Source organism: Hyperoodon ampullatus (assembly GCF_949752795.1).
Source record: "Hyperoodon ampullatus genome assembly, chromosome: 6".
Taxonomy (NCBI): domain Eukaryota; kingdom Metazoa; phylum Chordata; class Mammalia; order Artiodactyla; family Ziphiidae; genus Hyperoodon; species Hyperoodon ampullatus.
In genome coordinates, this window is record NC_136919.1 from 77,614,756 (window position 1) to 77,626,974 (window position 12,219).

Consider the following 12,219-nt stretch of genomic DNA (forward strand, 5'->3'; position numbering starts at 1 on the left):
TGTTCTTAAGCTAAACTACAACATAAATTTTTAATTAAAAAAAAAAAAACTAGCCTATGCAGCAACCACACTGAGGTGGGTTGAGGTGTGTGTGAACCAATCTGGAGAACCAAATGAGAAAAGCCTCAAGTATAGGAATATAAAGGATGAGAAGTTTAAAAGAAAAAAATTAAGACTCACTGTTCAGCAGGAAGGAACTACACAATTATTTTATCCCCAAAGGAATGCCAGTTCTTAACAAAATAAATAAAATGAAAGATTTACTATGGACTTTTAACCTAAAGATGAAGCACATATAGTTAGACAATAATAGCAAACAGTTCATGCAACTATGTAAATAAGAAAGGAAAGCAATATTGCACTAAAAGGGGAACCTTGCAGGACGAATCCACCTCTTTCATTGACTCAATGTAACCAGCCATTTCCTGTATGCATTGGCAAACCTGGCCTGCTCCACATTCCGGCAGGTGGACAATACTTGATCGATGAACCTGTGCTCCATTTCCACGCCCAGGGAGTCTGGAGCAGGGGTCCGCTTCAGGCGTTTGGTTTCCTGGGAATAGCCTTGCTTGCTAGAGTCACTGAGTCCATCCACCTCCATTGCCTGAGATGTATGCGGTCCTGCTGGGATGAGGTGCAAGTCACTCAAAGTCCCCCCTGGGCTGTCTGCAGGTGACAACTGGACCACGCTGTGAGGAAACCTACCATTTAAGTGATGCTGAAGGTAGAAAACATGCCGCCTGTGAAAGAGGAGGGGAAGGAAGAGAATAGAAAAAGAAAAATCACATCACAAAGTCAAGCTTTTCAGAAAAAACAAAAAAGTCGATAATTTTAAAACATACAAGTACTCAGTTCAGTGACCCCTTCGTAACCCAGAGCTATCTGGGGGAAGGAGGAAGAATAGTTAAGATGTAGTCTCTGGGTATTTGGACAGAGCCTCACAAACCCAGATTACTGGTTTGTGAGAAAGAATACTATCCCGAAGGTGTTTAAAAAAAATTGACTGAGACGATGACAATCACTTGGAGTTATGACACCTTGTTACTATAATATGAAACTAGAAATGGGTCTTAGCTCAATCTCTGCTATAAATTAAAATATAAAACAAAACCAAAAATTAACCTCATTGATATCCTAAAAGACAAGTGATTTTCAGAAACAAGAGAATTAAATAGCTCCTCTAGAGGCTTAGTGTATGGCCTCTATCCAATACTTTCTTTAATAAGAACAGAACTGCTGTGGTTGGACTTATTATCTTAGAAACCCTCTGAATTCTCCCCTAAATCCAGCACTATAGCCTTATTAAACACCGACATGCAGTAGGGGATGTGCTGGGCTCTAAGAAAAGTATGTTAAAAGACACAGTTCCTGTTCTTCCTCTAAGGAGAGTTCTCCTGCCCTTAGAATCATCTGGAGTTATTTGTTAAAAATGAAGATCCATGTGCCTAATTTCCAAAAATTGTGACTCAAAGGGGTGCACATCTCTGTACGAAATAAGGTAAACTACCTTAGGTAGTTTCTAGGTTGTTATACTTCATCATTCATATTAACAACTCTAATCCCTTAAAAGAGAATTCTATTCATTTTCCCAGCTTATTTGGGAGCAGACAAAGGAGCATATAATACCCATTTTACAGAGGACAAATCTTAAAAGGGCTGATAAGCTGCTTAAGGGCACTGAATCAGTAGAAAATATAATTCATTCCTGTAATATACAGGTCATCCCAACTGTCTCTTCTCCCCACTCCAAACTCCAAGTAATCTTTATATAAACAAAGTTTCTGTTCTAATGATCTAGCTCTCTCTCAAACACAAATATAATTTTTAATATTCTTTGAGTCTTGCTATTAATGTGTCTAAATATAAAACAGCAATAAAAAAATCTGTTAACAGCAAAACATGCAAGTCAAGATCTATCTTCTCTCCTAAAAATGTGGAATAAAAATGTTTTGTTTTTAAGGGAAAAAGAAAATTCTGTATTTATGAAGATGCCAAAGAGGAGGACTGTCTTCCATCTTCTAATATATCTTCCAAATATATTTAGACTGGAAAAAGGGAACAAATCACATTTAACTTAAAAAATACACAAATATTTAAAATGCCTACCTCCTGCCTAACACAGGCAACTCTTTTGTCTACAAACAGAATCCTGTAACTTGAAGTAAAATCTGTAGATACAATGCCAGAGATGCCTCCAACTAAATGATAATCCAAAATAAATCAATCGGGGGTTCCCAAACCTGGATTTCATTTCAACATGAAAAGTACAGTCAAAGGTTCTTAAAACTCAAGTTATGAGGTTGCTAACCCTCTTTCACTCCTTCCTAATAATCCTGATTCACTCCCAAAGTCCATTTTACTTTAAAAAAGCAAAAAGTGTCAAGAGATTATACTTAAGGTAAATTAATCTGCAGGCCATCACGGTTGGGAAGAACAATAAAAATGCCTAACTATTCTCAGGGTCTAATCAATGGTCTCAGCCCTGACTGTGCATCAAATTTACCTGTTAGGGTTTTTTCTTTATATTTTAAAAAACAGATGGCAGCATTCCATCCCAGATATGCTAAGTATCAGGATCTCCAAGGAGGGAGTCCAGAAACTTTCTTTAGTTTGAAAGTAACACACCTTATTCTGTGGCGCAGTCAAGGATGAACGCCACCATCTTGAGCCGTTGGCAAAGATCTGCATGAGGAACTTCATATTGATCATGACCATGAGGAGGAGTATATGGTAACACAAACTCCTCTGAAGCACTCAGGCAAAGTTCCACAATCAGATTACCATATTTACCCAAGTAGGCACGAGTCAGATGTAAGACCTTCTGTACCTCTCATAAGGACACACACAGTTTTATGCAGGAAATAGATCTTCCCTTCTCTTACCTATGACACCAAAGGGTTTCATGTCCTGGGTAGGAATCAATAAGATCAGTGCTGAATTCCACTTCTTGTTCTAGAAGATGGGGAAGATTTATCCTTGATTCCTCTGCTGAAGCCACTGCTTCTTCATCTTTTGGAAGAACTATAGCTGGCTCACTTCTCAAGGTATTTTGCTCCAATACAGAACCATCTGCCACAGTTTGGCTAACCAAAGACTTTAATAAAAACTGGCGGTAGTGAAATCCACTGTGGTCTGAAACATGCATAGACGCCCAGTGTTTAGTAGAAGATAGTTCATCAAGAAGAATCTTGTAGGAAGAAAAAAGGGAAGTGAAATGAGGAATTGCCAAAGGTTTTACTTTCTCCATTAATGCTTTGGATTTCTCTTTTGATTCATTTCTTGTTTTGACAATGCCATTCCTACCAATATTTTGTATATAATGTCCAACACAGTTTTGTCATTTAGTGGAAGCTTGCACTTAGTGGAAGCTCAGTAAATTCTAATTTTCCCTTTCTTTTATAAGTAATTGATTTATTTTTTTTTTTTTACTGCCGCAGAATTTAAGGACCTTTCCCTAGACCTTGATCACATTCTGATTGGCACACACATAGAAAAGCCAGGTTCTAAAATAATGATAGACATTTGGGTGTTCATTTTCAAGTAATGCTTATATTGAAGGGAAAATATAAGTTCAGAGATCACTTTGATGGAAACTTTCTTTTGCATTTAATGAACCTGTATTATACCTAACTTACTATTTGTTCAACAATAGACTCAATGTAATTATTTCTTCTTCACTGTGTCATCAGGGCAGAGACCATGTCTGTTTTGTTCATTACTTAATTCTAAGGGCTTACTACAAAAACATGATGCAAGAATAACAGGAATTTTCAAGTGCTCATGACTTTCACTATCTGTCTCAAACTTACTTAACATCAATGATAAATGGCTTTTTTAAGTAGGTAAGACAAAATTCAGCAGTGAATTCTTTAAATCTATAAACTAAAGAATTTCAAATGGAATGATAAAAAGAAAAGCAGCATTTATGAAAAAATAAGAGTGGGATTGCTGGATCATATGGTAGTTCTATTTTTAGTTACTTGAGGAACCTCCATACTGTTTTCCATAGTGTCTGCACCAATTTACATCCCCACCAACAGTGTAATAGGGTTCCCTTTTTCCTACATCCTTGCCGACATTTGTTATTTTTGATGATAAACTTTTTGATGACAGCCACTCTGAGAGGAGTGAGGTGGTTTTGATTTGCCTACCTCTGATGATTATAATTTCAAAACATTTTCATCATCTCCAAAACAACCCCTATTCCTATTAGGAGTCCTCTAATTCCCCATTCCCCCTATCCTCTGGCACCCACTAATCTGCTTTGCTTATTCTGAATATGTCATATAAATGGAATACTACTTTCAATCAGCATAATGTTTTCAAGGTTCACCATATTATAGTATTTATCAGAACTTCATTCATTTTTTATGGCTGAATAACAGACCACTGTATGGATATACCATATTTTGTTTTTCTATTCCTCAGGTACTGGACATTTGGGGTATTACTCTTTTTTTGGCTTTTATGAGTAATGCTGCTATGAACATTCTCATACACGCTTTGGTATGAACACATGCTTTCGATATTCTTGGATATATACCTAGCAGTGGAATTGTAGGGTCATACATGGTGTTTCTATGTTTAATTTTTTGAGGAAATGCCAAACTTTTCCCCAGTGGCTGCACCGTTTCACATTCCTACCACCAATGTATAAGGGTCCCAATTTCTCTACATCCTTGTCAACACTTGCTATTGTCTTTTTTATTTTAGTCATCCTAGTGTGTGAAATGGTATCTCACTGTTGTTTTGATTGGCATTTCCCCAGTGGTTAATGATGTTGAACATCTTTTCATGTCTTTCTTGGTCATTTGTATATCTTTTTTGGAGAAATGACCCTATGTGCTTTTTCAGGTATCAACTTTCAATTGGCTAGTAGTAATGAACTCTGTTCAACTGTGACTGTTTCCTTCCACCTCACCCTCAAAAATTAGACTATTTTAAAATTTTACTTCAGTATATGTCCACTGAAACACACAAACATCACAGGGAACAAAAAACAGAAAATTAAAACCTCTCATAATTCCACTCCCTAGCACTGGTAAACATTCTTTATTCTCTAATCTTTTTTTTTTCTGACTAGAAAACGCATGCTTATAGAAAATATAAGAATATATATCTGTAACAGCACTGTGTTTGTGTGTATAAATGTCTGTTGAGCACTTACAATACACCAGGTACTGTTCTAAACACATTAAATATCATTCAATGCTAATAACATATAAAAAAAATTGTAGTAGGCCCATCTCTTATTTAGTTTTATATCCTTAACCTATAATGAACATTTTTCTTTAAATAATCTTCTAGAATATAATTTCTAGTAGCAATAAAATATTCCACTTTGTGATGGACTGTAATGTAACCAATCCCTTGTTACTAGAGGATTAGACTGTTTCCAGTTTTTCACTATTATAAATGGTATTTTTATATACCAAACTCCCATATTTAATATAACAGCCAGTGTTTATTGATCAATTAGTATGAGCACTTGTGATAGCCACGTTATGTAGATTCTCCCACTTAATTTACATCACTCGATGAGGTAGGAATTATCATCATCCCCAATTTACAGATGAGGAAACTGAAGCTTAGAGAGGCTAAGAAACGTTCTTAAGGCCACATGGCAAATTGGTGGGAGAGTCAAGATTCAAATTACGTCTGTATGACCACTGAGTGGAGCCTTTAATCACTATATCATACTGCATCTCCCATTTTTTCTTTAGGATGAATTCCTAGAAGCAGAACTGCTAGATTAGAGATAACACACATTTTGGGGGGTAACGTCTGGTAAATGCTGCCATATTGCCCTTTGGTAAGATTATACCAATTTCTACAATGCTTGTTTTTATACCCTTATCAATGCTGAATATCAGCACTTTAAAAAATTATTTTCAGTTTTCTAAGTAAAAAAATGCCATTCAGTTCATATGTATTTTTAAGCTGCTCTAGACAACCGGTACTTTTGCGATTACTTCCTCTAACAGGCAAAGCATAGTACCTGATCTCCTAGCTGGGCCCAATGGCTTACAAAAACAGAAAGGGGATTTTGTAAATTCAGCACTCTTCACTGAGAGTGAGAGACAGTGGCAGTGGTGACAGGAAGAGTGCCAAGTCCCCCCAAGGGCAGAGGAGGGCAGACTGACAACATGTGAGGCTAGCAGTGGACCAGGGCAGATAAGTCAACACATTACTAACGGATGGTCTCAAGGAACCAAGAATTTCACCTTGGCTTCATGTTTCTGATTTATGGGAATGTCACTTTAAAAGGTTCACATAAAGGCAGGAAAGTTTCCAAAGACCTCTCAGCTTACCTGGACTCTGCCTTCCTTTATCCTCAACCCTCCCCTTACCTCTTTCCACCTCCCACAGGATATCAAGCTGTGGAGCGGAGATGACTGGTTTTAAAGCACTCCATATCCCTCACAACCCACCAGATAACTTGAATTCATTCCTCCAGACACCCCCCCAGTGTAGTATCCCTCCCTCTGGCAGCTGTTTCCAATGAGCCCAGTCTGGATGAGGAGCCATTTCTGTGATCCCACTGTACCCGGGGATTCCCTGAGTTCCTGCAAGTGTCACACTGCTTTGTAACTGTCGGTATGTGTTTCTTCAACTAGATTTTTCAATTTGTTGAGAGCAAGCTTTTTGTCTTTATGCCTCACCCAGTGTATGCAACAGTGTCTGGGAATGATAGGGTTTCACTACTTGTTCATGAATGAATTGCACTGAGTTGACCTAGCAAATTGGTAGGCAAGTTTCATCTAAGTTTTCTATCTATGGGTAGCAGAGAAAGGAACTAAAATTTAGTGAGCCTCTATTAGGTGCCCAGTACTTTATACACATTACCCCAAGTAATTCTCACAGTAATCCACTGAGGCAGGCAGTAGAGCCCCTATCTTACAGATGAAAACATTAAAGCCTTACTTTACACACACAGCTAATAGGGCCAGAATGTGAACTCAGGTTAATGTGATTCTGTCCTTTCTCTTTCCACTCCATTAGGTAGCCTCACCTCCTGAAATGCAAAGCCATGTATACTGGAGGGAAGGGCTTCTCTTCCAGAACTGTTGGCTTAAAATCCCTCGGAAGTGAAAGCTCTCCTATTTATCCTGGAGCAATCTCTGGCTAGGACACAGAGAGGGGAGAGGGGACCTGAAGGGAGACGTAGGAAGGGGGTGGTGAGTAAAAATTAGAGAATGCTTCGCCATTAATCTGAAAGCACCACATGAGACATTCTGACCCCTTTAAATTGTCTCAATCCTGGGAAGCTTTTAGAAGAGTACCCTAGATTCTTAAGGCACTGATACCACAAGAAGTGAAGAAAAAATAGAGAAGCTGTAGTATGTAAGAAGGGGCACAAGGATACCTGGTTCTCATTCTGATGAATAATAAATGATACAACCGTGGCTAAGTCCAAGCCATTAAAATTCTACAGAAACTTCCATCTTCTCATTTCTAAACTAAAAGGATTAGGCTGTGACAGTTCTCAACCTGGCTCTGCATCCAAATAACCCCCTGAGCCTGTGAAAAATACTGATCTCTAAATCCTACCTTCATTTCAATTCAGTAGGCCTGGGGTGGGACACAGGAATTCTCAGGTAATTTACAGACTCAGCCAAGTTTGGGAACACCTGGGTGAGGTCTTCTGTTCCCTCTCCAGCAGAGGAGACTGTGAAAAGGCAGCCAGCTGATTTAGCACTTTAAGTCACAAAACAAAAGACTACCAAGAAAGAACAATTTCAGTTCTATAAGGTTTAATAATCTCTTCCTGTTTCAGGGCAAAATGAGTTATGCTCAGTCTTCCTTACTGCTTAAACCTGCTTTGTTCTACCAATGGACTAGCCTTAAGAGTGTCAAAACCATGCTGGTGAGGAATGTAAACTTTAAAAAAAAAAAAATACCAGGGTTTCTCAGGAGGTATCAGCTCTTACAATCCTCTCCAGCCTACTGGGTCATTAGTTCCTCTACTTCTCTCTTTTAAAGCTCCTCTGAGAAGGAACTACTATATACTACCAGAAGATTTAAATGGCAGGCAGGGAGTATGCCTAGGGACATAGAATAATAGCCCTACCTTGACATCTAGCTTGGCCAGGTGCTGTAAAACCCAGATGCGATGGGACCAGGCATTATAGTTGCTTGGGTATCTCCCTGCTGCTTCACCACAGACCTCCATCTCTTCTCGTATTAGTTGCTGTGTCCTTTCTGCAGGAATTATTCCCAAGTTTCCTTTGGTCACAAAGGAAGGCAAGGAGGTTTCCTGAATTAGCTGTTGTAGCACCCATCGCCTGTTAAGGTAACATGTGGGAAAGAAATGAGGAAAGAAAATAAACCACAGAGGAAAACCACCAGAGTTTTTATTCTCAATTTAATTTCCATTCATAGACAATGCAAAATAATGCCCAGTTTTCAAACTTTTTTTTGTGGGGGGGGCTGTTCTGTAGTTTTTGTTTTTAAAGACATAATTAATTTGAGCAGCACGGATATGGGTGGTGGTGGGGAATAAAGGACAAAGATTAAACAAAAAGCTTTCTGAAATGTTAACATTTGTCAAAAAGAGAATGTCATCAGTTCCAAAATGACAACTTCAAAACTTCATTTGGCCAGGAAATGTAAAGGCAACGGGTGAGTGTGTGTGTGTGTGTGTGTGTGTGTGGTGGTACTGTGTGTGTGGGAGGGGGTGATATTAAATACTCAAGAGGAGCATAGTTCACTTTTATTTATTTATTTTTTTTAAGTTTTTTTTTGATGTGGACCATTTTTGAAGTCTTTATTGGATTTGTTACAATATTACTTCTGTTTTATGTTTTGGTTTTTTGGCTGGTGAAGCATGTGGGATCTTAGTTCCCTGACCAGGGATTGAACCCACACCCCCTGCATTGGAAGGAGAAGTCTTAACCACTGGGATACCACGGAAGTCCCAGTTCACTTTTCATTATATGTGCATGCCTCGTCCTACGTGTATTTGTTTGGTGGCAAACAAGAAGCTGTATTAAGCTTTCATGAAGCAAAATTTCTATATTATAGCATAGAATCTGGAAGGAAACAAATACAATATGATTAGTTAAACCATCAAGGAGGTTTTAAAATGTCTTTATCCACAGATTTTCCCCTTGTCTATTTAAGATTTTCACTAGCATACATTTAAATGAAAAGCACTAAAAAAGTGTCTCTAACCACTTAATGTCTTCAGGTTTTACAAATATTTTCTCATAAGAAAGCATTCTTTTTAGACTAAAAATTTTAGACTAAAAATTTCCAACCCAGGGTACAGAAAATTGAGTAAGAAAACTCATTTTGTCATTTTCAAATAATAGAAGTTATTTTTAACAACCAAAACTTGCTTTATAAAATAATAAGCCAATAAATTGATGGCTGCATATTTAATAACTCCCTTCCCCTGCCACCACCCCTTTCCTAACCTCTATGCACACAATCATATACCTCTCTGTAGTCTGCTATCCCTATTTCTAGTAGGGAGAAAACACAGCTAACTATGTCATTTGGAAGTAGCTGCTGTGCAAGGCTAGCCAAAGGCAAGATTACAGTTAAGATACCTTAAACTGACTTTAAGATCCTAAAAGTACTCAGGATGTAAGAAAAGTTATAAGGGGCTTAAGAAACTAAGAACAGATTTCTTCAGAGATTCTCCTCACTGACCCCAACCAGTAAGCCTACACAATCTCATTTTAGTCAAAAGAGAGTAGTTACATGGGATCCAAGAGTAAGATGCTTCCAGATAGCCAGGATTTTGAAAAGAGTTCTTACATGCACTTTGGATATCTGCTTCAGGCCTTTAACCTAAAAATATTCTTTGCATTTATGGTCTTAGCAACTTTAGTTCAGCCCACACACCACTCACCTCAGTTGCCCTTATTTGGTTAATTTTAACAACCATAACCATCACCACCACCATCTTTACCAGGAACACACTTGAATGAATTAAATCCAAGTTTAATAAAACTCAAGTTGCTCATTACTGTTGAATATCTAAACGCAATTTCCATGATTGCTTTAGTTAATAATAATAGCTAAAATTTACTGAGTACTTCATATATGCCAGGCACTGTGGTAGTGTTTACATGCATTATCTGATGTAAACTCAACCATTAACTCTGAGATAGGTATAATTATTATTCCCATTTTACAAATGATAAAACCAAAGCTTGAAGAGGTTAAACAATTTCTGAAGATCACATGAATATAAAGTGATGGCATCTAGACTTAAATGTAGATATAATTTGACTTTAGAATTCATACTCTGAATCACTGTGTGACCTGCTTCACATTCTGTGTTTGTTTGTTTGTTTTTTTCTCCAGCCATTCTAAATTCTAAGTAAGAATCCTATGGTGTAAATTAACCAAACCTGTGAATCCATGTTTCTGGACTCTTTGGAAACTTAGTTAAGGCCAGTTTTCCCAGATGTAAGTCCTTAATTGGATTTAAAGTGCCAGAGAGGATCAGCTCTTTTCTGTAAAAGAAAAATAAAAAGAACCATTACTTTGCCTTTCTACAGAAACATACTGCATGACTACTAATATAACCTCATCGTGAAGCAAATTTCCAAGAATAAAAAAAAGAAAACATAAAAGTCACACAGTAATCAAGAATGTATTCTCATAATCTTGAAATAACAAATTTAAAAACAGAAACAGAAGCTCTTAAATCAACAGTGGAACTTTAGTTATCTATTTGGTAGAAGGCAAAGGGGTTTTCTGGCTTGTATCATTTCCAAAACTTACAAGGCCTGACATCAGTATCTGTAGGGCAAATCCAATACAAGTCAAGAATTGTAGCTTCCTAAGTAGGACTTGATATGGTCTAGTCTGTTACCAAAAAACACACATACAGCAACAAACACACTGGACTGAGATGTAGGAAAAAAATCGTTCATTCAATAACTACCCTAACAAAATTACTATTATTATTTTTGAATTTTCCCTTCTACCTTTCCTCATATGCATATGTATTTTAAAATATAATTTTATATTCTGCTCTTACATCTTAAGAATTACCCCACAGTTCTATATAATCTTTAAAATGAACATTTTAAATGGTCAAATAGTTTTCATTCAGTAGCTATCCTGTAATTTAATGACCTTTCCCCCTATAATTAGACATTTTAGGTTGCTTCCAAGTTTTTGCTATTCTAAAAGAATTCTGAAACAATCTTTGTGCTTATAACTTCTTTTGTTTGTACTACTACCTAGGATAAGTTTCCAAAAGACATATTACCAGGTGAAATACTTGGATGGCTCTTGATACACTAGACCATTCCTTTTTGAAATATAAACAGAAGTAAAAGGAATATGAGCTTTTTGTTGTTGTTTTAAAAACTGTTCAAAGCTTCAGTGCAATTATAAACTGTCACGCAAGAGAGTTACACCTATTTCTCAGGTTACTCTAATTTTAGATTGAATTTCTCAGATAAGTTTTTAATAATAAGCTCTGATATTACTGATTACACTCATATTTTTCAATTTATCCACTGTTTTATAATAAAATTAGGTCACTTGCTAGTTTTTATTAACTTTAAAATGTCTTTCCTGTGGTAGGGCTGACCATTCGTTTATTTTAGAGATGGTAATCTCAACAAAACCAGAGCCCAGCTCATATGTCTCAACTACTTAGATGGATTTAGTTCCTAAATACCACAATACATTTTCTTTCCAACAGCAATGTACTATTTCTAAAATTTTATTTGATAAGGAAAATAAATTCCTTTTTAATGAAAATACTATATAGTGATAATAAGTACTTGCATTTTACAATCAATTTTATTTCAGATCAGTAACTTCACTCTGTAAAATAATCTGAAGTAATACCAAGGTTTATGGCTGCTTTAAAAAATGATTTATTTATTATTTTTCTTTCAATGTGCAGGAAATCTATGTCATTAAAAGAATATTTTAATGCAACAGCCAGTTATTTCTGCAGTTCTAGATCCCTTCTCTTCCAAAATCAGTAACGTTTTGTTCATACAATAAGTCAGGATACCTGTAGTGTAAAAGAAGGCAAAATATTGCTCTATGTAATTTAAACTACTTTGTAGAGCACTTGTTCCTCAAAGTAGAGTCCCTAACTGCAACATCATCATCATTTGGAACTTGTGAGAAATATAGATTCTTAAGTCTCACCCCAGACCCACTGAATCAAAAACTCCAGCGAGGCAAAGCAATGTGTTTTAACAAGCCCTCCAGGGCACACTAGAGTTTAAAAAC

At 36.8% G+C, this 12,219-nt stretch overlaps 1 protein-coding gene across 6 annotated transcripts in view; it reads right to left on the bottom strand.

Annotated features, from left to right (window-relative positions):
* Positions 1-397: 397 nt before the first annotated feature.
* Positions 398-12,219, bottom strand: part of PTAR1 (protein prenyltransferase alpha subunit repeat containing 1) — a gene marked incomplete at both ends in the record, with an annotated part of 39,004 nt that continues 27,182 nt past the window's right edge. For 2 of the 6 annotated variants that reach the window (XM_079706925.1, XM_079706923.1), the window contains 5 exons: positions 398-621; positions 706-740; positions 2,883-3,187; positions 8,072-8,285; positions 10,365-10,469. In XM_079706925.1, the coding sequence (XP_079563051.1) occupies positions 398-621; positions 706-740; positions 2,883-3,187; positions 8,072-8,285; positions 10,365-10,469 (883 nt within the window). Of the gene's footprint in view, positions 741-2,882; positions 3,188-8,071; positions 8,286-10,364; positions 10,470-12,219 lie in introns of all 6 variants that reach the window. The other 4 variants (XM_079706926.1, XM_079706924.1, XM_079706922.1 and 1 more) reach the window with 3 other exon arrangements.